The sequence below is a fragment of the Heliangelus exortis genome, chromosome Z (genome assembly GCF_036169615.1).
Source record: "Heliangelus exortis chromosome Z, bHelExo1.hap1, whole genome shotgun sequence".
Lineage (NCBI taxonomy): Eukaryota > Metazoa > Chordata > Aves > Apodiformes > Trochilidae > Heliangelus > Heliangelus exortis.
Genome location: NC_092454.1, coordinates 8,192,978 through 8,220,325, shown reverse-complemented (window position 1 = coordinate 8,220,325; position 27,348 = coordinate 8,192,978). Strand labels below are relative to the sequence as shown.

General features: G+C 40.7%; 1 protein-coding gene across 11 annotated transcripts in view; it reads right to left on the bottom strand.

Annotated features, from left to right (window-relative positions):
* CELF4 (CUGBP Elav-like family member 4) overlaps nucleotides 1-27,348 on the bottom strand; it is a 706,664-nt gene that overhangs the window by 301,947 nt on the left and 377,369 nt on the right. For all 11 annotated transcript variants that reach the window (XR_011723157.1, XM_071730001.1, XM_071729998.1 and 8 more), the window contains exon 3: nucleotides 7,192-7,240. Coding sequence is in view for 10 of the 11 variants with exons in the window: in XM_071730001.1 (XP_071586102.1) it covers nucleotides 7,192-7,240 (49 nt within the window). In the remaining variant the exon portion in view is untranslated. The remainder of the gene's footprint in view (nucleotides 1-7,191; nucleotides 7,241-27,348) is intronic.

The following is a 27,348-nucleotide window of genomic DNA, read 5'->3' as shown; positions in this document are numbered from 1 at the left end:
TTTGACTCTTTTGTGAGACAGTTCATTAGAAACTTCATTTGTCTACATGGATTGCACTTTTTCAGATATATCTAATAAAATGCACATTGCTTCCAATAAAGGGAATGCATTTGCTATTGATGTGCTATAAATTACTATACAGAGAGGTGTTATTATATCCCTGTGTAATAACAAGCCAATTATAACGATCAGCAAAACCTTTACAATAAAGTCAATGCACAAGGAGTGATTATCATAATGCATTCTAACTGTTCAGTGCCATAAATGCTTTGCAATTAATTGTGGAGAGTATCTATAAATGTATTATTAATGCTGTATAAAAACCCATTGACAAGCAACCCTTACATTAAAAAAAGATACTAGGATTGTAATGTGTCCCTGAGTTCACCTAGGAGGTTGAGATGTATTTACAAAGGTGGAATTTTTTATAGCATTGCAATTTTTATTTCTTCCACTCGCTTCCTCCCATTGTTTCTTCCATCCTTGCTCAGCTGCTGAAAAACCTCTGAATATCACTGCAGTGTGGGTGGTCTTGATCATCCACCATACTTGATTTTTGGTCCTGTTCATATCATTTTGGATACAGCTACAGGCTTTCACTGGTGTCTTAACCCTGTGACACTGACAGCCTGACATGCATGAATGCCAAAGGCACTAGCTGAAAGAAATGAGCAAATAAAAGTGTATCACCACCTAAGCAGGCAAAGCAGGAAGGGGGAGAAGGAGAAGGGAATTGGAGTTACATAATTGATCAAAAGTCATGTGGTAGCGGAGAAAAGAACCAACATCAAAACCTCAAGGCAATGAACTCCCCAGCCTCTCCCCAGGCTCTGCTCTAGGCTCTCCTCCTTCTTGGCAGTAAACTATTAGGTTACAGATGCTTTATGAAAAATGTGCAATATGTTTTTTTTCCTTTTATTCCCTTAATGCTTGATTTTAAAAGGTTGTCCTAAGGACATGTGCTAGAACACAATGTCCTGTGGATCTTTTCCAGTTCCTATTGATGGGCACACTTCCATCGATTTCAATCACAATGGAAAGGGCAGACGTGAACAAAAGTTTGATGTCCCTTATATTCTTTCAGCAGGCAAGTGTGGAATGGAGCACATTAGCCTTCAGCAGAGTCATCGAATACAAAACTCTACACATGAGGATCCACCAGAGCCTTTTTTCTCCCCCAGAATTAAGTTTTACCAGACAGTGGAGAGCATGAATGGGGTCATCTAGGGCCACTTTGAATTAACTGATCCATTTGCATGCTGGTACATTCTGCCTGCTTGAAAATACATCCCTGTGAGAACAACAGGGTGTCAGCTGTCAGTAGGGTCATGCCATCCTGAATTTCCACAACAAAACAAGAGATTTTCTTTTCTCATTCACTGTAATCAGTCCCAAAACAAGCCACAGCTAAAAAGAGATTTTCATGAGTACTAAAACACTCTTTCTAAATCAGGTTTATCTTAGGTCTAAAGGAAAAACACCACAGATTTTAACAGACATTCAGACCTGAAATAAAATGCAATAGACAGGTTTCCTTTGAACTCAGTGTCTTTGAGCTTTTCTGTAGAAGGCTCCATCACACACAATGGGGTCTAAATCTCAGCTGTTCCTTTCAAGGCTGTGGCTTCACCCAAACTGAGAGAAAGGAATATTGTCCAAATACAGGCAAGTTTCTTAATTCTGCCCTGCTCTCAATGCATCCCTGTTCACATGGTGAGAAAACCAGAACATATAGGCAGAGGGGCAGAGTGATGCTTAAGTCTGTGGAATATCTAAGGTGGACTTCGGGTTCTTAGGCCCAGCTTCTTCCCCAGCCCTTGACTAGATATAAAGAGAAGCAAATACACTTCAAGGCATTGACATTTCTTCCTCCCTACACTGCAGCATCTCTGACAGCCATTCCTCTGGAGCCCATGGGGAATTGCTGGTACAGTGAATTCCACAACGCTTGATGTCCCAAGCAACACAAATGGCTCAGAAATAAGAAAGATATGAAAATTACAAAGGTAGAACCTTGCTGTGTGCACAGGCCTGGACTTCAGGACTTTCTGGATGCAGGCATAGTATAAACTCCAGCACAAGAGGAGATGCTGGGCTCTGTCAAGATTTCTATCCCTTTATTTATCCTTAACTTTCTTCTTCAGACCCTTCTTGGTCTAAAGGTCTGAGCAACCAAAACTACTCCTTGCAGAGTGCTTCCAAGAAAGAAGTAAAGTATTCCATGTGGCATTGTTATACTAGTGTGAAGCTAAACCAAGCTGAAAGCAACCAGTCTTGCTTGATTGTGGCACATTAAAAGACCTGTATTGGGCTAGTACCTGCATGGGAAGCTTTCTGCAAGATTTTGACCATCAGCACAAGCCACAGAATTCTAATCAGGTAAATGGAAAACAGCTAAAAAGGAAGTAGCTACTGGGATTCTGTGTTCACGTGTTCATCACAGCTAATTCCTGCCAGCTGCAGCAGAGACCTAGGGAGAGTTATGAATGGCCTGGATGAAATAAGAAATAGATCCAGACTTTTGTCCCAGAGGAAAACAGGGCTTAGAAACTGTGGAGAGGCCATTCTGGCCCCTGTCATTGTCACTGAGTTGATGGAAGAGAAAAAAAAAAAAACATAGTGAATTAAAAAGGCACCCCTGTTTACTGTAAATGAGTGCTTGGACATTTTACCCTGAATTTGGAATAAACCAAAGCCTTCACATTGAGTAACAGGTAGAGATATGATGCAAGGCAGTTGAAATATGAACTCCTAACCTTCCAGCTGCTGCAATCACATCCCCAAACAACAGACAAAAAAAGACACTCTACACATATCTCCTCCAAACATGCAAAAATAAATTTTCAAGAAAGCACAAGTTCAAACAGAAGCTTTAGTAAATTTGTGAAGTTTTGAATGCAGAAAACACTGCAATGTGATGAACTTCAGGCTCTCTTGTAAATCTCTCAACAACTTCTCTGCAGAACACTGCAGACTTTCAACCCTAAACCACTTTGGACTTTGTATTTTTATTTTCTTCAGTCCAGGAAATATTTGTATCTCTTCCATAAAGTTCAGGAAGACCCTAAAGCCAATATGAATTGTTTCTTGGTAGACAAATTAAGACTGGGCCTAGGTAATACTCTGTGTGCATCTTAGCATGCCTTCCTTTACAGACTTTCGTCTGTCCTTTGAGAGGAATGTGGGAGCAATGGAGCATCTAAGCATCACTAACAGAGTGCAACTGGAGTAGCAGAAGAGTCCTTTTCTTTAAAAAAATGTTATTCCCTGTACAACCTAGTGGGACCTTGGGGCTGCGTTTATCATAGGTTAACTCCACCAGCTGCAGCAAGAGTTGTCTAGTAAGAGCTAGAGATATTGTGGGTAAAATAAGAAATGACTGCAAACTTTTGCCCCAAACCACAGAACAGACTTGAAATCTTATCCTAAGTTTACAAAACTTTAAGTCATTGATATCTACAGGCTAATTTTAGAGCTCAATAGGAGACAGAGAGACAAGAAAGTTCATCAACAACAGGATGAAAAGAAGATAGAATTCTATCAGTTTAACTGGGATTTGCCCTGTGCAGAATTTAATATAGGGTTATAGCTTATATCCCTAAAAACATACTGGACTATGTTTTCATAATAGTCTATGAGGAAGTATTTTCTGTGCATTCAAGCTAAAACTTGGACAACAAAAATGCCAATGAAAGTTTTTAGGATAACCTTAATGTAGCTAGAGCTATACTCTGATTTTTCATAATGACAGACAGAATTGTTGCCTCTTTATCACATTCTATCCATTCCATTACTGCTAAAGTCTCTACAAAATGTCAAAGGACTCTGACCTTCTGATCACTTACTTGAACTTTCATGAAGTATTTTGTAAAAGGAATACCTCTATGTGATATTTTGTAGTTTGACTATACACACACACACACAGACAGGCAGGAAGGCAAAATGAAATTTTTTTCCATTAATTTAGACTCTTTCCCTAGAGAAATGTACTGAGAATACATTCATTTCTAGTTCCTGTGAGATTAGGCAAATGTAAATAATGCCAATTTTTATTGAAAAGGATTGCACTCTTTGTCTTGCTCCTAGTCCAATATGGGGATTAACAAACAAAATAATAAAACCAGGAAAACTAATAAGGGGCACTCAGCATTTCCATTTTGTTAGGTTGAGTGCACTTTGTGCCAAGCAACATTTTGAATTCTGCCCCAAGCCTATATGGTCTGATAGTCTAAATTGTCACTCATACACAATAAATGCTAGCACACCCACTTTAGGTGAACTGAAAATCAAGAGGCAGGAAGGATTAAAGATCAACCAAATCCAGACCTCACAACAACTGGAAAAAATACTGAGTAGAATCTGATTGGCAGGGGGAAGTTTTGAATTACCATAAGTTTTGGGTTATTGAAGAACTTAGTGGAAAGTCAAACATTTGTGTTTTAGAAAAATGCAGGCATTTGTCCCTATAGAAAATACAATCTCATTTCTTCAGGAATACTGTTCCCCTTTACTAGTAAAAGCCTTCTTGCAAACTACAATTTAAAAGAGCACTGCATTTTTTCTTTGATATCTCAGCCTGGCACTAATATTTCCCATAAACCAGAAGACAGAGATGTATTAAGACTGTGGACTTCAGGTGGAACAAAGTTTTGTGCTGTGCAGAAGAGCTTCCTCATCTTCCAAGCCCTGCTCTTCCCTCACATCCCATCTTGATACATAGATGGGGTATAATAAGCTACAACTTAAGTTTCTCTGCTGTTGAATTTGACCTTTATCTTCCAGCCCTAATGAAGCCTTTTGATGTGCTCCTAAGATACACAGTCTCCTTTTTAGCATTCTGTTTTCTGTTCCTACTTTAACCGGTGGGTCTCACAAAGAATGTAAGTTTTCATAAAGTGCCTCCCTTGGGCCTCAGTTGTTCTTTTCTCCCATAGCTGCCCTTGAGAAATGCCATCCTGAAACATCACCAGCCCAGAATCAGCTTGTCAGTGGGGAATTAGGAACGTGTCTTTCACACCAATGATGACTGTATCCACCTGGCCCCTGCCTTAAGATAACCACCAATAGAAGCTATATGGGAGCAAAGAGGGTGGGAAAAGATGAGGTCTGTGTGTGTTGGGGTGATAATAATCTCAAGTACAATGGGTAGGGAACCACTGGATAATGTGGAATCAAAAACTTTACCACAGGCCTTTGCTATTCAAACCATCCCTCCTGAAAGCAGCTGCTCTTTGCAAAAGAGTTTGAAAACCCTTCTCAGAAAGCCAGGCATGTGTTCTCTACTAGTGATTTGCATTAAAAAAAAAAAAAAAAGAAAAAGAAAAAAGAGTGATTGGGAGCTACATACCCTGTAGGCGCACTAAGCAAATTGGCCAGCCTAATTATTATTTTTTGGTATGTCTAATTAAATAGACAAAAGGACCGCCCTTCACTCTTGCTGTCGGCACAGGCTTCACTGGAATGTGCATAATGTCCCCTCATTTGCCCAGGCAGCTGAGCCTTTCCTTTCTCCCCTGGGAGATCGGAATTGACAACTGCCCATGGCTTACCCACTCCTACTCAGACACGGAGCCAGATCGTGAGATGGGAAGGGAAAGGGGCAAATTGACCTGGTTCTGTTAAAAAACACCCAACAATGCTGTATGATGTGACATGCCTTTGTTGCAGGTCAGAAGCCTGCTGTGGCCCTTGACAGCAAAGCTTGCCATTGCAGAGCCCATCAAATACTTTCTGCACAGTATTGGACAAATTCCCTGGAATTTACTTTACATGGACTTTGAAAAGTACAATATTTATCTCTGAGATTTCTGGAGTTTTTCCAGCACTCAGCTCTTCTCCTGCTCTGCAACTACACAGCAACACAGACCTCCCTACAGAGGACTTTCCTCCTGTCAACCTGCTGGTTTCACCACTCCGTAACACCAGCCCTTCAACTACAAGCTACGTACAAAGTCTTCCAATGACTTGAGTCACTGGAGAGTTTCAGCCTCACACTGACGCAAGCAAAGCCTCTGGAATCTAAAGCTTTCAAATGAAAAAAGAATGCAATTTCAGTGACTTTTATACAGACTTTTTGTCTATCAGGCATTTTACTCCTTTTAAGTAGTTGTTGCTGGGGATTTCCACTGACAGCTCTAAGAAATTCATCCCATAAATGAAGAAGAGTTTACATCTATGGTGGAAATTAAAGAGCTTTCATATATCTAAGAGCCTCATCCTTACTAAATGACAAAATCTGCTCCTACATTTATATGATGCATAAGAACTTTTGTTTTTACTGCAATATATGTAGAAGACTTTATTTTTTCCCTGTAGAGGTAGGGAAAGAGAAGAAGGAAGCACCATGTTGTAATATATATATGTATAAGCGTATATATATAGGTACAGATGTTAAGAAAAAAATCAGAATGCTAATCTACCCAGCAATAATGGACCACGGCACACTTTCTCAGTGAGCTCTGTGTTTGATCTGACAAACAGGCCACTATTAGAAGAGTACAGTGAAATATCACCACATCAGTTCTGGTAGAAAACCTTTTAGAGGAAACACCTTATCACGGGTGATCTATTGAACAATCACTTAGCAAAGCCTTTCAAATCCACTGTGCAGGATGGAAAAGCAAAATACAAGATCCTGATTTCAGCTACACCTGTGCAAATCCTGAATAACTCCCTGGGACTGAGAGAAGTCTTCAGTTTCCACAAGAGGTTTATCCAGATAAGCCGATACAGGTGTAGAACACTTTGCTACACCAGAATTAGCTTTTTTCCAAATGCAGAGTTGCTTCAGTCCAAACAGAAACAGCATGGTCAGAGAAACCATAAAATAAGTGCTTAATCCTAACCAAATTAAACACCTCTGCAGCTCAGCCCAACATAGGTCTGAAAAACCTACATTGCTGTCACTGCTACTAAACTTTGTTAAGTCAGCTCCTGATGCTTCACTTTTTAATGAGGCAGTTATTTGTTTCCCAGGCAATCGCTGGCACCTGCCTGCCTTTTAAAATCAAATAATAATTGAATATGAGGAAAGCGAGACGAAGTAAAGGAGATTTAATAAAGAGAATCTTTGCTGCACAGGGAATTTCTTTGGCAGTGATTACGTTACTAATTGATCAGCACATTGCCTGAGAGAAGCCAGAGAGAACAATTATACTTAGTACTGTGGCTGAAAGCAATGCAGTCAACTACCTCCTCGGCTTTCGCTGTCCGCTGGTTTCACCTGGATAGGCCTGTTCATCTGTAAGAGAGAGCAAAGAGAGAGCCACAATTAATGGTGGAACCAAACATTCATATAGCATACGTTTGCTTTGTTTTTTTTACCATGCATCATAGTTTGCACCAGAATTTTCTCCATGAGTAGACCAGTTAGTAAGCAGAGAAGTAACAGCAAGGTAGCAGCTGCATCTTGGTCTTAGGTAAATCAGTGTCATCCCATTTACCTGACAGGTGCTTTGTTGAATCACTTCAGGAGAGGGTTCTGACTCATTTCACACAGGTCATGAAATTTTAAACACAACTTTATAAATTTTTAATAGTTTCCAATTGAGACAATGCTGTATCAGAGTAGAAATGCTTTGTCAGAATATCAGGATCAGCGAAACTTTAATTGCAGAGATTTCTTGAGCTTGTCATGTTGAAAAAAATGGAAAAGTGGATTCTACCTCCACTGCTAGCTCAGTGGGACAGTCACTTCTAACATAGCCGACTCCCTTTCAGAGCTGGGGAATGCAATTTGGACCTGGTTAGTTCATGTGCTGTAAGAGTGCTTGTTATTGAGATTTATTTATTTATTCATTTGGGGAGGGGAGAAGAGTAGGATATGAATCAAAATGCCTTCTTCTGTTGCTTTTTCAAACATCATTTTTCTATCTCACATCAGAATTTGGGCAAATACACAAACCCTTCCACTGTGCTGTGAATAGGATTTCTGTTCTCTGACTTATTCCTCTCTCTCAACAAAAGCACTGGGGACCATAACTGTCCCCAGAGCTATTCACTCCCAGGAGGGAGGGCAATAGATACCCATGATCATCATCATTGATGGTGCCTAGCATAATGTGGGCATCTGATGAGCAGGTGTGAGCACATATCCCTTGTGTTAGTAACTGCAGATATGGATTACATCAGAACCAGCTGAGATTTTCAGTTGAAAACCCTTCCCTGCCTCTTCCTCCAAGTCACTTCAAGCATATGCTATGCAGATAGACTATTCAAAATATTTTTCTGTGTGTGACTACCCCTGAGTGAAATAAAATGATCCTTTAGATTTGGCAACTAAAGAAAGTACAAGTTCAAACAGGCATCAAAAGGAGCAGAAAGTCAGAAGGCAATACATTTTTTCCCAATAAAGTCAGAGCACAAACTGGCTGGTGTGTGTCACAGGATGCCTCCAGGTGATACTGTTCCTCTCTTACTGGTGGCTAATTGCAGCTGGGCAGAAAGGCTCTTAGTTTTCTTTCTTTTTTTTTTTTTTTTTTTTTTTTTTTTCCTAATTTCTTTTTTTTCTGAAAGTAGTACATAATAATTTAGATTTATTCTAATTGCTCCGCACACATATTTAGTAATAAAAAGTTATCAAGCTGGCTGACAACTAGGTTAAGATGATGGAGAGCCTAGCAGATCGTGCTGCATTGTTGTCTCGAGAGGAAAATGTACTTAGCCATAAAGTTAGACTCACACTCAGAAAAAGGAGAATCAATGGCTCCAGACATTACTGAGCCATTTCTACTCTCATGTATGACTATCACCCAACAAACTTCAGAGAGCTGAAGTGCTAAAACCAACAAAGAATCTGGTACTGGATAAACTGTGTATCAGCCCCTGCTTCCACAACTGTAACAACCTGTCTGTAAAGACACTCATATCACAAGATATTAGCAGGACTGGAGGAAATATATTTAGCACAGCAGAATGGACACCCTAACAACACGGTCCTGTAACCACATGTGAACAGACACCTAAAGATCTGACATCACATAAATGAGGGTAACTTATGTCATGTAACTCCAAACTTCTAATAGGTGTAATCCTAAAATGCTCTTTAGATTGGTGTCTGAAATAAAAAGGATGGATGGTCCTCTGCAGTGCCTGTTCCTCTCCACTGATCACACAGACAGTTTATGCAGTTATAGTTAAGTGAGATGAACCCCATTTTGGCTCTCATACACAGGATAGTGAAGCCAAACTTCTCATTTATTATGCTCTGACTTCCTCCAGCTGCTCAACCACTGTGACTGGTTTGTGTTTACAGAAGGTTGGTGTTGACAACATCCATGTACCATGGTCTGACTTGAGAGCTGTTAAGTTGTGACACCTGCACTCACACTACGAATTGTGGGTTCCTTATGTGGATACGATGGCTGATATTACTCTAATGGTCAGAGGAAGGTGGTCAGGGGTCCTGGGTGCTCACTCCAAGATAACCAGAACCTGCATCACCAGCAGTCAGTAAAAGAAATAGTCACAATAGCCAGGAATTTGCAGAAGTGTTGCACAGAGCCCTGAGAGGCAACGCCTGGAGTTCAAAATGGACACTACCTTGCAATGAAGAACACTACATAAATCTACTAGTGTAGATGCTGATCTTAAGCCTAATAAAGGCCACAAAAATCCCCAGTGAGCTCAAGTAAGCTTTGGATCCAGCCTTTACTAAAACTAGGCAGAGGTTTTCTTGTTGAGTGGTTAGTTTTCAAAAGATGATTTTTAAATTATCAGCCAATTTAGCAAAACTGAGAAGAAGCTAATGTATTCTGTGGGTAATTTTTTTTAGGTTGAGAAAAATAAGACAGAGGAAGGAAAAGCTGGGGAAATTAGGAAGTAAAAGGCTAGTGTAATTTAATGTGCATTATGATTTATACACTTGACAATTTTTTTATAGACCAAACAGAAAGTGCTGCCTGCACAGGCTCTGTGATACAAATTGAGATCACCTTGACATGAAAGACACCAGTTATAGGGAGAAGAAATGAGAGGACAATAATTAAGTTTACAGTCTTCGTCTATGGATTTTTTAAATTTTTTTTTTTTTAACACAGACACTCTGGGAGCAAGGAGTTGGTACAAGGAACAGGGAAGAGCTACGTGGGGAAATAAAATGGGAGAAAGATGTTTCCTCCTCAGTCTAGGGAAATGTCCTCTTGGGAGAAGGAAACCCAGAGGTTCAGGCTCTCTGGTTATACTTTAGATAGGAACTGTCATGAGCTTATTGCAAAGAAACCAAAATTTATACTTCAGTCTGCTCAATAGTGTTAAGGGAATAATGCTATGGACACCTTTAGTAGCTGCCCTGTCTTGGTGGACCCTGAGAGTGTGACAAGAGAAAGATGATTTGCCTGTCTGTTAAACTTAATACCATGGGTTAATTAATTGACAAGGGATCATGGGAATTACATATGTGGCTGAAAGGTTTTATTGATCCCTATCACTAGAAGTCTTCAAAAGACAATTGACAACATGGGAAAAGACCCGGGTAGACTGATCCAGCATTTGAACTGACGGGTGGACTAGAAGAACTCTGTTAAGCTTTCCTCAGGGATGTGCTACACTTCTGTCCATCACAACGGGCCTTCTTTCCTCTGCCTATGGATACTCTTTGTGCTTGCCTTTGAAATATGATCATGGTTCCTTATTCTAGATTATCTCTCTTGGGCTGCCACTATGAAAGAGGTATACTTCTTTACTATTAGTTAACCAAAAAAGAGTTTACCCTCTCTTTTTACTATCCTTCCTGTCCTTTCAGAACTGAATAATTTTTTTTTTATTCTCTGTATGAATTGTGAGGATTCCAGATATTATGGTTCCAGAATGTCTAATATTCATAAAACCATTATAAAAGAGGACAGGTAGTTTGTCCCCACTCATGATTTAGGGTCAAAGTTTGGCCACAAACTTTGAAGTGCCTTGTGCAACAGCAGTGCCAAAACAGAAGTGTGCTGAGGACTACTGAAGAACAAAGAGATTTATACAGGAGCCAAAAAATTAGCGTTTCTAAAAAAATAGTGTTTCTGTGACATATGAGAGACAGTTTTCAAACGGGTGGCCAGAGGATGGCAAACCAAAGTTTTGCTTACGGTACCTGGTGTGGCCTCAGGCAAAGTCTCAAGCTCCCTGTCTGTATTAAGAGTTATCGGTATTGGGCACATAACAGCTGTGATTAAGCTGCATTTCAGGAAGAGAAGTTTCAGGTCTTTTTTTCACAAGTGCCATAAGCACTTGGATTCACGGAAGAGTTGGAGCTCCAGCTGCATCATGCTTCTCATTTTCTTTTGATCCTTTTGCACATTCACCTCTTCTAAAAACCACCTTTACTATCACCTTTGCACACCTTGTACAAGATGATCCTACTTGTTACACTTCATACCCTTCATTTTAGCTTTTCCTTTCTTTTGCCTAAAACCAACCCCCTCAAATAATGCCAGATGTCATCTTCTCACACCAACTTGCCACTTGCCCCACCTACCCCCACCTCAATACTCCCCGCAAGTAGAAATGCGACATCATTTTTCATGTCCAATTACAGCCACCATGGTGCCACCGTTAAAAGACAGCGCAGGTACTCCTGTCAAAAAGGGTTTGAGTTACAAGAAGCGATGAATTACAGCAAGCCCTTTTTCAATTCTCCACAGAAATGAAATGTCAGAGCTTGCTGCTGTATTTTTCTCAGCACCATCAGCTACAGGCCACTGCAAGAATTAGACAGGGGACAGACGCTTTTCCGCATCATGATTTTTTTCCCCTAAGGTTGTCGTTTTCTCCCCCACCAACCTTTTTCTGTTCCTTCTGGCTTTGATATTAATTTAGAGCAGGTAGAAGGATCACCTAGAAAAGAAGAGTAAGAAGCAGAGACAGCAAATTTTTCACTGTCTCCATCTCTCTTCCTCTCACTGTTCCCACTACCCTTTTCTTTCCTGTCTCATGCACTTTTTCATTAGTCACTGATATACCTGGAGTTTCTAGTCAGGACTATGGTTCTACTGGTCTTGAATAGAGCCAAATGCAAAAATAAGAATAATGAAAAAGGAAAAACCAATGAAGTCCCTCCCCCAGCCAATCAACCAACCAACCAAAAAACCGAAACAAAACCAAATCAAAAAATTAAAAAGAACCAACCAACCAAAAAAAAGATGGATTCACCTTGAATAGCTTCAAATATGATCTGAGATGTGATGGAAAATAGAGAAGAAGTGGGAAATGCTCAAGATCACTGAAATGCTACTGAAGGTTAAGAAGATGGTGTCTAAGGCAGAAGAGAGATTTGTTAGGGAGAATCCATTGGACTTAATAAAGGAACAAGTCACTTCAGGGGACAAAAAGTGATTCTGCAGCTTGTGTGATGTATGAGACCATGGAAGTTGACCATAGCAATTATCTATCTAACAATAGTCTTTCCACACTTCCTTAGAGGGCTTAAGAAGTGTGAATACTCCCTCAGAACAGATTGGAGGGTTTGATTGAGGCTTTGTATCAAAAACTGTAAGGAAAGATACTCTATTGTCCATGTTTCCTGAAGTTTCCAGAGAGCCAGCCTAGTACAAAGTAGAATGCAGTGATATAAGCCTCCAGCTTATATACCAGCCTTCTACATTAATTTGGTCATATGATTACCTCTATCTCTTTCTTGGCTTTCCTTCTGTATAGTGAAGGTAAAGCTCCCCTAATGTACCTTGAATGTGGCTGATGAAGGAAATGTGTCTAAATGCAGGTGGTAACAAACCAACCAGCCAATCAAGCCAACAAATGCCTAGTTATTTCTGTGCCTAAATTGTGTGGGCAGACACAGTCGCAAATGACAGAATCTTCTTGCTCAATCGTGTTCTGTGTTTGGTATTGTATGGGCATTAACCCTCTCCAACAGTGATGTAACTCTACTGCAGCCTAATCACAATGTTCAGGGTGGTGATGTGAGCTAGAAAAATCTTAGCAAATGGTGACTGGGCACTACTGCAATTTTGTACATGCTGGCTACTCTCATGGAAGAAAATCCCATCTCAGAAGAATGTTCCTAAAGATGACGTATAACTTTTGGTTATTTCATGGCATTCATGGCATAACTCAGATGTTAATCAGAGGTATGAATACTTTAATAACCACCTTGAAAATCCCAGAAAGAATGGTTGCTCCTTTTTTTCTTTAGTGGGAAAAAGTTTTTCTGTTCATAATCCTCCCCCAAAACATTAAGTGAAATTTCTTTTTTCCACTTCTGCCAACTTTTGAGGAATCTGCCATGTACACAGTAGTAATCCCTCTGAAGTCAACACTGATATTTGTGTGAGTAAAGGTACTGGAAGGAATGTGTTTGTCAGAGTGGTTCATAAGTTTTAAAGCATTGATCAAAATCTTCTGTGATTGAAGACCCTAAGGAAATGCAAAGTATATTAGTGTCAAAGTTGGAAAGGCCAAGAAAATCACCTACAATTGAATTGTGTGTGTGTAATTGCAAAGTCCAAGTAAATCACTCTGTGCCTGATTCTGAGTGACATAATTGAATTACAGTGATCTAAACTAGATAGCCATAAGAGTGAATCCAAAGCAATCTCCACTCTCAGAAGAAAGAAAAAAGGTGAGGGCCTAGATCCTAAGCTTGGAGCAATTTCAGTGAATATTACAAAATGTAGATATCTGCTTCAACATGGCTAGCTACACAACCAGCCTTCTGCATTTATGGGTCGAAGCTGTAAGGCAAAGAGCAAAAACCTGTCCCCATGAGAAGAGAGGGAAGTGTTGTGGTTGCATGAATTGTTATGTGATTACATATTGATCATACTTTTGTGTGGGCATATTGAGCATACTTTTGTGCAAATTGGTACAATGGTGGATTAATGAAAGAGTATGAAAGTGTAGGGAGAGGAAATATTTTAGAAAGTTTGGTAGGCAAAAAAGACATGTCGGTTTGCATCGTAGAAAGAACCTTACAAGTAATGAATTGCATTTATTGAAATGACTCTATCCCAAACTTTATCTGGCTAGTGGACTCTTAATTTCTCCCTACGACCCTCTTTCCTACCTGGCAAGATGTGTGTCATAGACATGTACACAAATAGATGAGAATACCTGAAATGAGAATGTATGAGATGAAAAAAGGGTCTGACCTTTACAAATCAGTCAATGCTTGGGTGCCTACCCCTGGGAATGATTGCTGCCGGCCATCCCTGCACTCTGAGAGTATTTTCTATATATCATATAAAACACATTATAATCCATCTGTCTAACTATCAATTCATCTTTACACTTGTCTTGTGTATAAAGATGAATCTGGAGGGGGCTTAAGTTCAGTTAAGGTTCATGTGCAGAAGTCTATGGCTTCAAATCCAAAACTTTCTCCCCACAAAACAGTTTGGGCTTGAGTCTGAAGAAACAGCTGACCTTGTTAATAACAGAATAAAATGTAACTGATTCAACAAATCCTTGTGTGCCCTAAGGTGCTTGTGCCCTCATCATCCAGACAGGTATTTATTTGCACTTATGGGTCTTGCCTGGCCTGTGAACTTGACCTTTCTGTTCTGGAAAAGAAGGGGTCATGGTGGATGCTGACTTTAGCTTGGGAAATGTGCCTGGGGTCCCAGACCCTGTATATATGTGATAAGTTCCTGGACATTCAGTGAGTATGCTCAAGCACGTAAGGAGTCCACCAGTGATGCTAAGCTATATAAAAAGGTCTATTTATCTGTGTATCCTGACAGCAGATATCTAAGTCTAGGAGGGACATCATGCTCTTAAATCTAGTTCCCTGCTGTTATCATGAGCAATCACGATGTGAAATTCTGATATAAAATAAGTAAATCTTTTGCTGACCTTTCCTCCCTTCTTCCCTGATATCACTAGGAAGAAGCTTTTCCAGCCTCACCTCTCTTCTAATTTCCCACTAGAGTTTATTTCAGTTAATTTACATCCAATTTTAAAATGTGCACAAACCACCTTTTATCTAAAATTGTTCTTCTTTATCCCTGGCATTTTTTATTAGCCAACTCTTCATGCATTTACTAGAAAGCAAATACATTCTCTTTTAGCCTAGACATTGTGATCCCAAACTCCTTTAGGAAAGAGCAACAGCATAAATCACACATATGGTAGCCCATATAGATGCAACCAAGATATCCTTAAACTACCCAGTACGGCTAAGAAATAATGGTATCAAGGTGACAACCTGCAGGCAGCTTGTCTGTTTCTGGTTGTATGCTTATCTATGCCTGCATTGCCTGGTTGAACTCCCATTTGAGTTGTCCTACAGGTGTTCTCCACGTTGGACTGTTCTGGGGCTGTCCAGCACTGCCTGCAGCTGGTGCTCATCCAGGCAGAGGCATAGTTTGGGGTATGCTCAGGAGCTGCCTTGGTGAGGAACCACAGATAAGGGGAAGGGTAGGGCCTTCTTTGCATATGGGGCATGTCCTGGTTTTGTGAGTGTTGAGTGTTTACTACAGAGGCCAGAGGGATGCTCAGCATGGATCCAAGTGGAGCAGGCAAGCAGGCCAGAGAAACAGATGTACAACTCAGGGCATTATAGAAATAACCCCTGCCTCTCACTTAAAGATGAATATTTGTTTTTGTGTTTTCCTTATTCTGAGCCCATGACCTCTGGCTGTTGGCACTTTCCTGCTGTGCTCTTCCCTCTCTAAGCCTTTATCACTTCTTCTGAAGCAAGACCCAGACTCTGCCTTTGACACTAATGGTTGCTTGGCTTGGCTGCAGACTTTCGGCAAGGCCAAGCTCCCATTGACTTCAGTGCTTTGAGTGCAAAAGGAGCTTGGCCACCATCCATCCAAGAAGATTAGACCTTCTGTGCTTATGGTTTTTTATGCCTGGCCACAAAGATAAGAACCACAGCCAGCCCCTTTGTCCATGGAGAAATGCTTTCCACAGCACTGCCATTTAACAAACAACTGAGTAAGCAGTGTAAATTAACTAGCTGCACTCACCCACTGCCAGAATCATGAAATAAAGGCTCTCTCATGGATATAAATGTGCAGGTAGCCTCAGGACTTAAATTCAGGCACAGCCTACCCAGGAAGTGGAAGAAGTTATTGCAAGGCTATGGTTGCGAGTTTGCCTTGGTACTGGACTAGCTTCACCCTGAGCCAGAAAGTAATTTTTCCCCAACACTAACCGAGCTTTCAGGGGTAACATGTGTTCCTCCTGCCTTAATTTGCCTTCTCCCAAGGTCATCTGCAGGATAAAAGATAGGAGTCCATCACCTCAGACCTGTACCCCAGGAGGACCAGACCTAAACCTGTTTTATGTAGTATGCCATGACACCTCTGAAGCACAGGGGCTTCCTTCTCAAGACATATCCCTATCAGGAACACAGGTAACATGGATGTGCCCTCCTTTCACTTCTATTAATGAACGAATATTGTCTAATTATTTTAGCGTAACATGAACCCCTTTTGAAAAAACAAACAAAACACCACCACCACAAAAAAAAAAAAAAAACCCAACAGCCGTGTTACCTTCCCCACTGGTTTCAAAACTGATTTGAAATCACACCTTAAATTAGATGTGTGAAAACCTTGCCTAAAGATAAAGCCCTTAGCTGTGCACTAGATCAGGGCTGCAGTTCCTGAAGGAGCTGGCAAAAGGAAAAAAAATTAAAAAAACCTAAACAAACAAGGAAAGACTCAGGGAAAGAATAAGATTATCTTAATCTTGACAGTGCTCCTTTAAAGAAAATCTTCTGTAAAAGGACTTAAAGCATTAACTTTTTCCTCAGTCCTCTTTCACAGCTAGAAAATGCATATTAGAGAGTGGGAATGTAAGCCCATCCAGCCACCCAAGTTAGTTCTCAGTGAGTGAATAAGCGTAAGCAGGAACCTTGAAAATACTAGTACAGCCCTCAAAAAGGAAGAATACAGCTTCTCAATCATTTCCTGAATTGGGAAAATCATGGGACTCTAGAAGACCGAAACCCTGTAATCTTTCCCAATTCTAGATCTTCAGAGGTTGTATAATTCTTTGTGCAGGCTTCTGTCCATACAAAATCAGGCCCTCCAGTGCAAAAGGAGCTAACCTTCACCCCCATCAATGTAGAACTGTTATCATCTGGTCCTATGTTTTGACAATTATCTATAACATAATTACCAGACTGATGAGTATTGCTGATTAATTATGCCATCCTTCAAAGTTGATCTTGGTACTTACAATAAACAAACACCCTGATTGGGTAACAAAGGTTATTTTCTGTGCCTGTTCCAGACAGCAAAGGCTAGCAAGATCATAATATCATGTAGATATGTGGTCAGACACTCCCAGGGATTTGTTTGTTATCTGTCATTCATGGGAGCCTGCTTCTCTTCTGGTCTCTAACTGCACCTCGTTTTCATCCCTCCTGAATGGTATTTCCTCTCTGCTGAGAGTTATCCAACAAGAGAGATGTCTGATACTAATGTCTTGCTTATTTTTTTCATCCTCTAATTATACCTATATAATGCCTTTCTTGCCTTTCTTTTCTGAACAACCACAGGCTTTTTTTTTTTTTTTTGGTTGCATCAACATGTACCAAAGCATTAAACAAGACATTCCATTAATTTCTTCATCATCATAACTTAAGCTTGGGACATACCCTTTAAATATTCATTCAGCTATGAAAACTGGGCATTAAAATTTTAATAATGTCAAGCTCATTTGAACTGAGCTCCTGGGGGACTATTACGATACAATTAGAATAAATATGATGATTGATTTGGTGTAAAGGTTCACCTGTCCACATTTGTTAGTGGCCAGAAGCAGCGTGCCACCTCTGGCACCACATCTGATAGCACCAAGTTCTTTACTCCCTTCCTTCTCACCCCCATCTGCTCTTCATTTGCCTGCAAGTTTGAACCCCTCACTTGCTTGCACAGAATGTTCAGCTTGGTTGAGGTTGGAAGGGGCAAACTAGAGAAGCCTCATTGAGAAGGAACAAGTTATCCAACTATATTTTCCTCCCTCCCTCTCCTTCTTGTGCTGTAGTGCTTTATTAAAAATGGAGCATTGATCAGAGCCACTGGAAGTTCAGCTACAAACTTTCTGGTGGCATTAGCCATTAACCTTTTTTACAGTATGTGACTGAACTCCCAGGGTCTGATTTTATTGTGTGTATCCATAGGAAAACTAAGCAGCATTGACATATTTGAACAATCGTGGAGGGGAACAAGGCTTGCTGCTTTCTAGCACTCTCCTTCCAAAATCAAAGCATCACAGCAGAGAAATACGCTCAAGATGTGATGTTGACAGCAAAAAAAAAAAAAAAAAGCCTAGACAGGGGGGGAAACTGAGCAAGAAATCACACTCTTTAAGGAACCTTCTGTTTCAAATGCACGGTGTTCTCAAAGACACAGACAGATAATTAAAAGATTTTGGTCCACTGAGTGCTGAGCATATTTGAAAATTTGGGCCAGATTGTACTTCTCTCTGCAGTATGAATTAGGTGCTACACGGTGTAATATGAAATGAGATAGGCTGGTGCCATGACCACTGAGAACAATATATTTTTTTAATGATCTACTTTAAATAAACTACTCATTAATTCTTCAAGTTAAGGTATAGTGCAAATGTCTCTGTATTTAAAGGTAAGAACTAGCCCTGCATACAGACACTGACAATGTTTCTGGCTTGTGGTGTTTTACCATCAGTCTTCTGACTTAAGGTGGTTTCCTTAAATCTTGTCTTCTGTACCCAAACAACTTTTAAGCACGAATTTAAGATCTAAAAGTGAAAGAAAATGCTTAATGCTCAAAATGCAGCTCAAAGAAAATGAATATTTGAAAATAAGATCTCTTTTATTTCTATTATCATATAAAACAGTATTGATCAAGACTGATTGATGCAGCTTTACAGTATGTAATGTTAATTATTAGAAGTATTATTTGCTTTTCATCATTTTATGCTGTTTCTTTCCTCTCTGTCTTTGCATAGAGCAGATACTAATCCTAAATCTGTCATTTCAGACAAATTCAATCATCCAGTTCTTGTTCCTATTTGTCTCTACTTCTACACGATTAGCCTCTCAAAACTTAGTAAAATATATATATATAAAACTTATTTTAAAAACTTCTTTTGAAAAAAGAAAAACTTCTTTTGCTGAAAAATCAAGACGATGAAAATCCTTTTCATAAATTGTGTAAAGTAAAACTGTACATACATAGATCTTTAAACAAAATCCTTACATTTATCTGCTCTTATTGTCAGCAGCTCATTGTTTCTTTTGTGTGGTGGGCCTGGCCCTTTGTTTGGTTTACTTAGTAAGAAAATGTAATACTTCATGGTAAGAATCATCTGAGATCATCAAGAGGTCTGCTGTTGGTGTTGGATATTTCTCTCCCACAGGCTCTCTGCCATTTACTGTGTTGCAAAGGTGCTACTAACCATAATTCACATGCCCTATATACAACAACTTTTCCTATCTGAACCCTTTTACCTTTGCAGTCTCTGCATGAAAGATGGTAGGAATTCAGGTCTGGTTAGATGAGCTCCTGTGACCATTCTTGTTATTTGCTGTCAGGTCATATAACTGAGGTGACACAGGCAAACTTGTGAGTGTGTTTCTACCTGGACAGTGAAAAGTAAAATTCCTTGGATTAAAAAGGTTCTGGGAAATAATAGTCATGAATTGGCACTGACTTTTGAAACAGTACCTGAACAATTCCTGTTCAATGTCCTGAAAGGACAAGTGTACCACAAGAAACACTAAAGGTAGTTGCCAAAAGTGCTCGTGCGTAATAGGTGTAACCCGCTCCTGTAAGATGTCTGCATCCCTTTGAGGTATCCCTCCCTGCCCCACCTACCTCTCTAAAAGGAAGAAATGTTTTATAATAAACTCAGACATCACATGTTACACATTATCTTATAGAGGCAGGAAAGGAAGACAGTGGTTGATTTTCTCTGAAGAAAAGGAACAATTTGGAAATTCTAAAATCTACTTACTGTGAGTGCAGAGTGTGGAAAGATACGGCCTTGAACTCTTTTTCAAAGTCTATTACCCATCATCTTCCCTACTTAGTTTCCTCCATGGAAAAAGGGGTTAGACAGTAATCTTTACCTTGCGGGCCCATTGTGAGCATTAATTAGATATTATTACTACAAAATTATAAAGTTCTAAAATGCTATATAAGCTCTCAGTGTTATTATAACATGCCATACTCGGCATAACGTATACACTTGCAATATTACTCCTTGGTTGTTCAAGACTACAGAAATGATGCTTCTAATTGAGTTAATGGCTTCATAGGTTGGTAATTTAATAAAGCAGACTGCTTAAACCAGCAAGGTTTTGATTAAATGGGGTGCGTGCAATGGGGAATTTATATTTGTTAGAAGCTCCATAAATCCAAGGTATCAAGGCAGAGATAATACCAGTATAATAGTCAATTATACAGAGAGGAAGGAAGGACAGAGCTGGAAGACATCTTGGACATTGGTGTCATGTAGTGCTGTAGTCAGATATTTTGGGCTGGTCTCAGGAGTAAGCACAAGCAAGCGACAGTGAGCACATACAGATGAGACACTACACTTTTGCCACTGGCCACAGCAATTTTTTAGAGACAAGGAGTCTATATCCTTGGTTATCTTGTCCCTTACCTGAGTTCAGAAAGAAACTCAATTTTTTTCTCTACAGCTGGCCTTACTGCCTAGCTTAGCTCTACTGCCTGGTTTAGGTACTGGAAGGAAAACTGGAATTTTTGGGAGTGATATATTATTTGTAGTTTAATATTTATTATCCTTTTTCCTTAATGAAAAGGTTTAGCTTGTACTTGAATTACAGATTCTCATGAAATGTCTTCCTGAAGTAAGGTCCTGGCCTCACCCACTCATGGAAATGAGCTGCTGGAGACCTCCAGAGGGAGCCCTTAGCTGCCTAAATTTATACAACTGAATTATGCAGACCCAGTTTCCTAGATGGAGAAATTAAGGATTTACTCCGAGAAACCTACTTCATTAGATAGTTAAAATGTACTCAAAAGTTACTTCATTACACAGACTGAATTGCACCTTTGGCTCCAGACAGTGTCTACCCTTTGGACTATGATGCAGCTTCAGGTGCATGCTGGAGCCAGTTGGAAAAATCTACCCTGAACCTGGGAAAAAAAGGGAATAAATCCCTCCATCTTGAAATTCTTCTGTACTGTAAATGGTAGTTCACAGCTGCTTTCATACCATGGGTCAGCACCACCAAGAGTTAAAAATATTTTTCTTGAATCATCTCTCAAGAGCTTCAAGTCAGGCAAATCTGAGGCCAAAGATATACTTTCTCTGCTCCATCTGACCCTGAAAAACAAAGTAAGCCAGGCACAGCTATCCTGGCTATTTTTTATATAAAAAACAGCACCCACAAAGCTAATGAGAAGCTATTTAGGGCTGTTTGTTAAGCACTGATAGATAATCAGGAACAGGTCCAAGCTGCAAAGTTTCATCTGTCAAAAGCTGGACAGAAGCTTTGCATAACAAGAACCAGCCACAAAATTCAGATCCTGACACAAGCACAAACACCCTAGGAGGGCATATGGCAGGGCAGTTGTGCCACTGTCTGGGATTATATCCCATTCACAAATCTGGCTCAGTTTAACAATCACTCTCACATCTGACCCAGGATCTGACCCAGCCAAGCCCCCCAGCCCAGACATCTGCATGGGGCTCCGTTCAGACACAGGAAATTATTGGGGTTTCCTTGGAGATGGGGATGCCTGACCTTGCAGATCCAACAAGATGATAGAGACCTGAGGCCAGTCATGAGCCCTGAGCAGGCTTTCCAGCAGGGCAACCAGCATTTTGTAGCTCCAAAGGAGCTGAAGTCAGCACTTTCACTTTGAGGGTGGGGGCATAGGGGGAGAAGAGCTGGCTCAGCAGAAATGAAAAATAAGACCAGAGTGGGAAGTCTGACATAAAAACTGGATGTTTTTCCTTCTCCCTAAATGTTGTGCTCTGGTTCAATGAGAGGTTATTGGTGCTGTTATCATTTGCTAGTCCCTAGTTTATCCCTAGTCTCCTTATGGCAGGGGTCAGGATGCTTGATGAAAATTCTCCTTCTCAGACTTAAAATCTGTGAACATTGCTGAAGTTCAGGAAAGGTTTGCGCCCTCACAGAGCTTTGGGTAAAGACTCAGGACAATTTGGATATAGCTCCAGGTATTGTTCACATTCACTAAAAGAATCTTATTAAATCATCATCAGAAACGTTGTTCCGATCAACATGAATTTCATGCCAGGACAAATTGCCCTCATCTCCCCTGTGACGGGTTTCATTGAGGCAGTGCTGGACAAAGGGAATTCAAAATTCATCTCCTTCACGTGAGATGGTGTGTGCGTGTGTGTATGTGTGCTTTAACTAAATCATTTATGGTCAATAATACCAGGTTATTATAGGTCAATAACTTTCAATTATTCACTAGCCTTGCTGGGCTCCCACTGTCAGGCAGCACACCAGCATGTCTGCTCTCGAGAAGCAAAGAGCTCATGATGGGAGCTTTGGAAAAGCAAGCATGAACACAGCTTGAGCAGAGGAAAAAAAAAAGAGGAGGGAAAAGAGTGTGAAAAGTTCTTTTTGGTCTCAAGAGTATCCTGGGGAACATGTGTGTCTCTCTTTCTCATACATTCATGTACGCTCAGACCCAAAGTTCATTATTCCTGTGCTCCCAGCTGGTCAGATGTGAGGCAGTCCAGATCCTGGGGCTGCACAGCCAGAGAGCTGGTCCTGAGTGAACATTATCTCTCATTAACATCTAGAAGCTCGGACTTAATGACACAGTAGCCTGCAGGTCATCTAAGCTTTGTGTGCAAAGTCGGTGGTCACAGACACCTGCTCTCTATGGGTCCCCAAGAGAGAAAGAATACTGGGGGGGTTTCAAGTCAGTGTACAAATTATGAATGAAAAAACAGCAATGAAGATATAAAAAACTGCAGGACAACATGAAAATTGTACTTGTACTTGTGACCAGTGCAGTGGCACTAATGCTCTGCCTTGTGTCTCATAAGAAAAGTGGTCAAGAGGCTGGAACAGGAGGCAGATGTAAGTAATAGTCTGTCCCTGTGGAGAGCCCAGGAGGCAAAAGCTAGCCCCGTGATTTGGCAGAGGCTCATTTTGCTCCTGTGGAGGGTCTGAGCATGTTGCTCCCACTTAAATGTTTTGAGATGACAAGGAAGGATGCGAGAGTTGTGGGATGGACTCATCTCTTGTAAAGGGCAACCAGTGGAAAATGAGCTTCTGTGGGGAAAGTGGAAGTAGAGAGTAAGTCAAAGTCAGGGACAGGAGACAAGAAAGAATAATTTGGCTTTTTCATTGAAAAAAGGGGTATCTAAGGTGCCTGCCTAGCAGCCTTTTTAGGTCTTTTCTGAGCAGTGCATTATCCTACTTCCATCTAGCACTGAAAAGTCCCCTCCTCTATGAAACAGCTCAGCACTGATCACACCCTGTGCTTGCGACTCAGCTTGGGGGAAAAGTGTCACCTTTTCCTGATGTCTCAGGTAGTGGCCAGTGCTGAAGTCATCTTCAGCAGCCTTGTCTTTGTTGGTTCTCACATCTGCACAGCTGCCATGGGCAATGAAGAGTTAAAAGGAGCTCTGAAGAGCTGGTCCGTTTTGAATGTGAATAATGGGAATACTCTCCTTCAATCGTGTATTCAGCATAGGGATGTACAGAGGTATAAAGTTAATCACTAGCTGGGCCACCCCTATTTCCAGAAAAAGAACTTTAATACCTCCTTTATCCAATGAAGTACCATTGTTATACCTGCATATTATGAAGGGTTTATTAAACCGGTGATAATCTATTCAAGATAAAGTGATCTGTATGGCCAACTGAGCACAGATCAGACAGAATGATGGGAGGTTATTGTTAAAATATGCAAATTCACATCCTATTGAAATGCAAACCCTCCAGATAAGATTTTTTAATAAATCTGGTCTTTTTTCACTGCATGAAGGTAACCTAATGTTTATTGACTTCAAGACCATATAATGGAACGTAATATCTATTAGTCAGATCCTTGCCTCTCTTTCGATTACTGGAGGTACATGTTCTGGCTCCTGAAGAATTTTTGTTTTATGGTTTGGTACAAACGAAAAGAGATTAAAAACCCTGAAATTAATTAACTTCCTTCTACCCAACACCCCCCTTCCTCCTCATCTGCTGTCATGAGTTACCCAAGTAAAAGCAAGCTGTACCCGTCGGCTGAGAAGCTGTCCACTATTTTCCATATTGGGAAAAACAGCCAAAAGGAGTAATGCTGCTAATGGAGAACACCCTTGCACAGTATATGACAGAAATTAAGACTTTTGGATGCCTTCCTCAGATTTACTATTTCCATACCAGAGAAAGATAAATGAAGTTTTATTTTACCCTTCTGTAAAACAGGACTCTCAAAGAGCTTGATGAGACTTCTCTGTGTGTGCTTCTGGCCGTAGGACTTGTTTAATGCATATATTCATTGTGGTTTTATGAATTGTGGGGACAGATGGTTACAGAATCAGACAGTTTCACATACTAAAGCAGCAGCTGAAATAAAGGCTTTTATTTTAGTGAAATGCCAGTGCTGTGATGGCAGAAGCTGAGAATCCATTTCTGCTTAAAGGTCGCTTCTCCTCAAATCCTGTAAAATCTACATGCTGATGTAGATTGATCTAAGATTTTGTGTAGCTGGTGGAGGTGGAAGGTTTGTTTCTCATTCTAAAGTGAAGGTCAGTGGAGTGAAAGTATACAGAAGCACAGCTCCCTAGCTCCTTGAAAAAGTCCTACCCACTTGAATGAGGCTGTTTCATATTGCTGATAGGCTCTCCCGGTAGTTTCATGGTCAAATCAGGATTGTGATCATGTCCAAAATGGTCTCATCTACTTAGCATTTACCCAGCCTGGTTCTTGGTGGTCACACAATGAAATCAGTGAGGCGAAGGGAAGTGCTGGGCAGGGTCTGGTGCCATGGCAGGGGTTGGAGCAGGCAGCTCACCTACAGGCATGTACAGGAGGGATTCAGTAGGCCACTGAAGATGTGCAAGCTTGGACACGTGAAGAGCTGCCTACACGTGGTTACATGAAAGACCTACACCTTTCTAACCAGTGCTGCTCTACACAGACAGACCTATACAGGTAGACTTTTTAAGTATGGCCAAAAAGCTTTGAAAGTCTTGTTCTCCCTCTCACAGCAGAGTTCTGGCTTCTATCACCACCGAAGAATAACCCAAGCTAAACCTTCCTGGACAGTTTGCTTATTGGTCTGATGTGGATGTGCATAAAATGTGCTGCCTGCTTGAGGGTCTGAGGTGGGAACATCACTTCCATCCCCAGTCTGCACCTCTGCCAAAACACACACTCTCTTCCCAGGCACCCTTCTCATCAGTCATTTCACTTGGTATACCACCAGTAACAAATTAGGACTTAATCAAGATAAATCCCATAGGAAGGATATGGATAATATGCAACGCATTAAGCCTGCAAATTAAGATGGTCTGATTTTGCCCTGCCTTTAAAACTCCCAAGCTTGCATTAGGACTAATGATGAATGGATGTACGTCCCTAGTTGGACAGGAACTCTATCAGGGCACAGCTGCCCAGCAGTGACAAAGCCAGTGCAAAGAAAGCGTTCTGCTCAGTGTTCATTAGGCCTTCCAGACTTTCCCTGCTTAGGAATATGCTTTCCCTTGATGTCTATAGTTTTAATACTGACACTTCTCCAGGATCTATAGACTTAATGGTCAAGGAGTTCATTAATAAAATCTAACTGAGAGCAGTGGCTACTGGCATCATTTGCCCACTGATCAAAGTAGGGATACTGAGGCACATGGGGTGATATTTGGAAAGGCTGACCTGCACCATGCCCAGGGCTTTCCATTCACAGGGTCTAAGTAGGATCCTGTGCATTACTTTGCTTAGGCACTCTCTATCACACTTGAGACCTTCTTGTTCTTTCACTAACTAGCTGCAGGGATGTAGGTGACATTTCAGATAAGTGAGGCCCAAGGTAGTTACACTTCAGTGGCCTGAATTCTCATAGCACATTAGTGGAGGAGCATAGAAAGGAAACTCTTTCCCATTCCATCTCCTGGGCTGCAGTATGAATGATGCAGCAGGATGATTCTTAGTGCTCTTTGCCCCAGGTACAAATACAGCTATTTCTAATGAGCGCCCTGCTCCATGGTGCAGCATCCTTTGCAACTATACAGTTGGGGAGTGTTTCTCTCCCTGTGTGACCAAACAGTTGCATAGCTCTGGTTAGCCTTCCATCCTGCCTCAGCTCCTGCAAGACCTGAAAAAAAAAAGTCTGCTATCAGGCCTCCCATCTACTATATATAGTCCAGAAAGTAATCTCTGCGTGAGATCAGGAAGGAAGAAAACCCCTTAGCAGCTTGTTCACCCATCAAGGTCAGGGTCCATATGGCCAGGAGTACATCAGGGTATGAATCCTGCAAAATGCAGAGAAGCTGCTATTTTGAGGGAGGATCTCTGTGATGGTGACTTTAAGAGAAATCAGTTCAATATTCACAGCTGGGGAGCATCAGGAACATTCTACAGACTGCCAAGGGTTAAGAGGTCTTGTTTTGGCAGCAGAAGTAATTTAGGGAAAGATAATTTTTAAAATAACAAGCATGGCAACATCTGTGATTTTAAATGTAATTTTCATAAGTTTTGCACGAGTGTGCAAGCTTGTCACAATAGGGTATCTTTCCTGGATGTCATACTACACTTATTACTGGGAAAGACTACTTTATACATGCATCTCTACTTTATGGCTTTTTAAGATATGGATGCTGTTATCATATTCCCCAGAGATGTGTTCTGGTTCATGGAGAGGCTGTTTTATATAATCTCCCGTGAAAGATTAAAACAACAGAAGCAGAAACAACAATAATGCAACAAACTATCTCCTGAGAAAAACAACGAAGTGGTGGCAAAGACAACAAAATCTCATCACCCTCTGACAAGAGGCAGAGTTAACTCAACTCCTTATTCCACAGGAAGACTGGATCACATTCATCCCCAAGACAACCCAGCTCTGTCACCTCTCCTAGGAGAAGCTAATATATATTGCTTTATCACATGACATCAGAGTTTTTTCACAAGAATCAGGTGACTTGGGACAGAATACAGAAGCTGTGACTGCTCTTCTGTGTGATAAAAACAAGTCTCCAGCATGGGCTGATGCCTGCAGAGCATGGTGATTCATCATGCAAATCTGGTGCTTTGGGCAGCTGCTCAGTTGTCTTCACCTCTTCCCAATCCATCCCACAGGAAAAAGGGTTTTGATTTTCTCAAAGACATCAGAAACAGTTGAGTGTATAGTAGGAAGCACACTACTGCGGTACAGTAGAACCTGAAGAATTTTGAGCATGGGAATGGATGCAAACAAAAGAAAGCCTGACTCCCCCAAAGCATTCCATTCCTCCACTGAT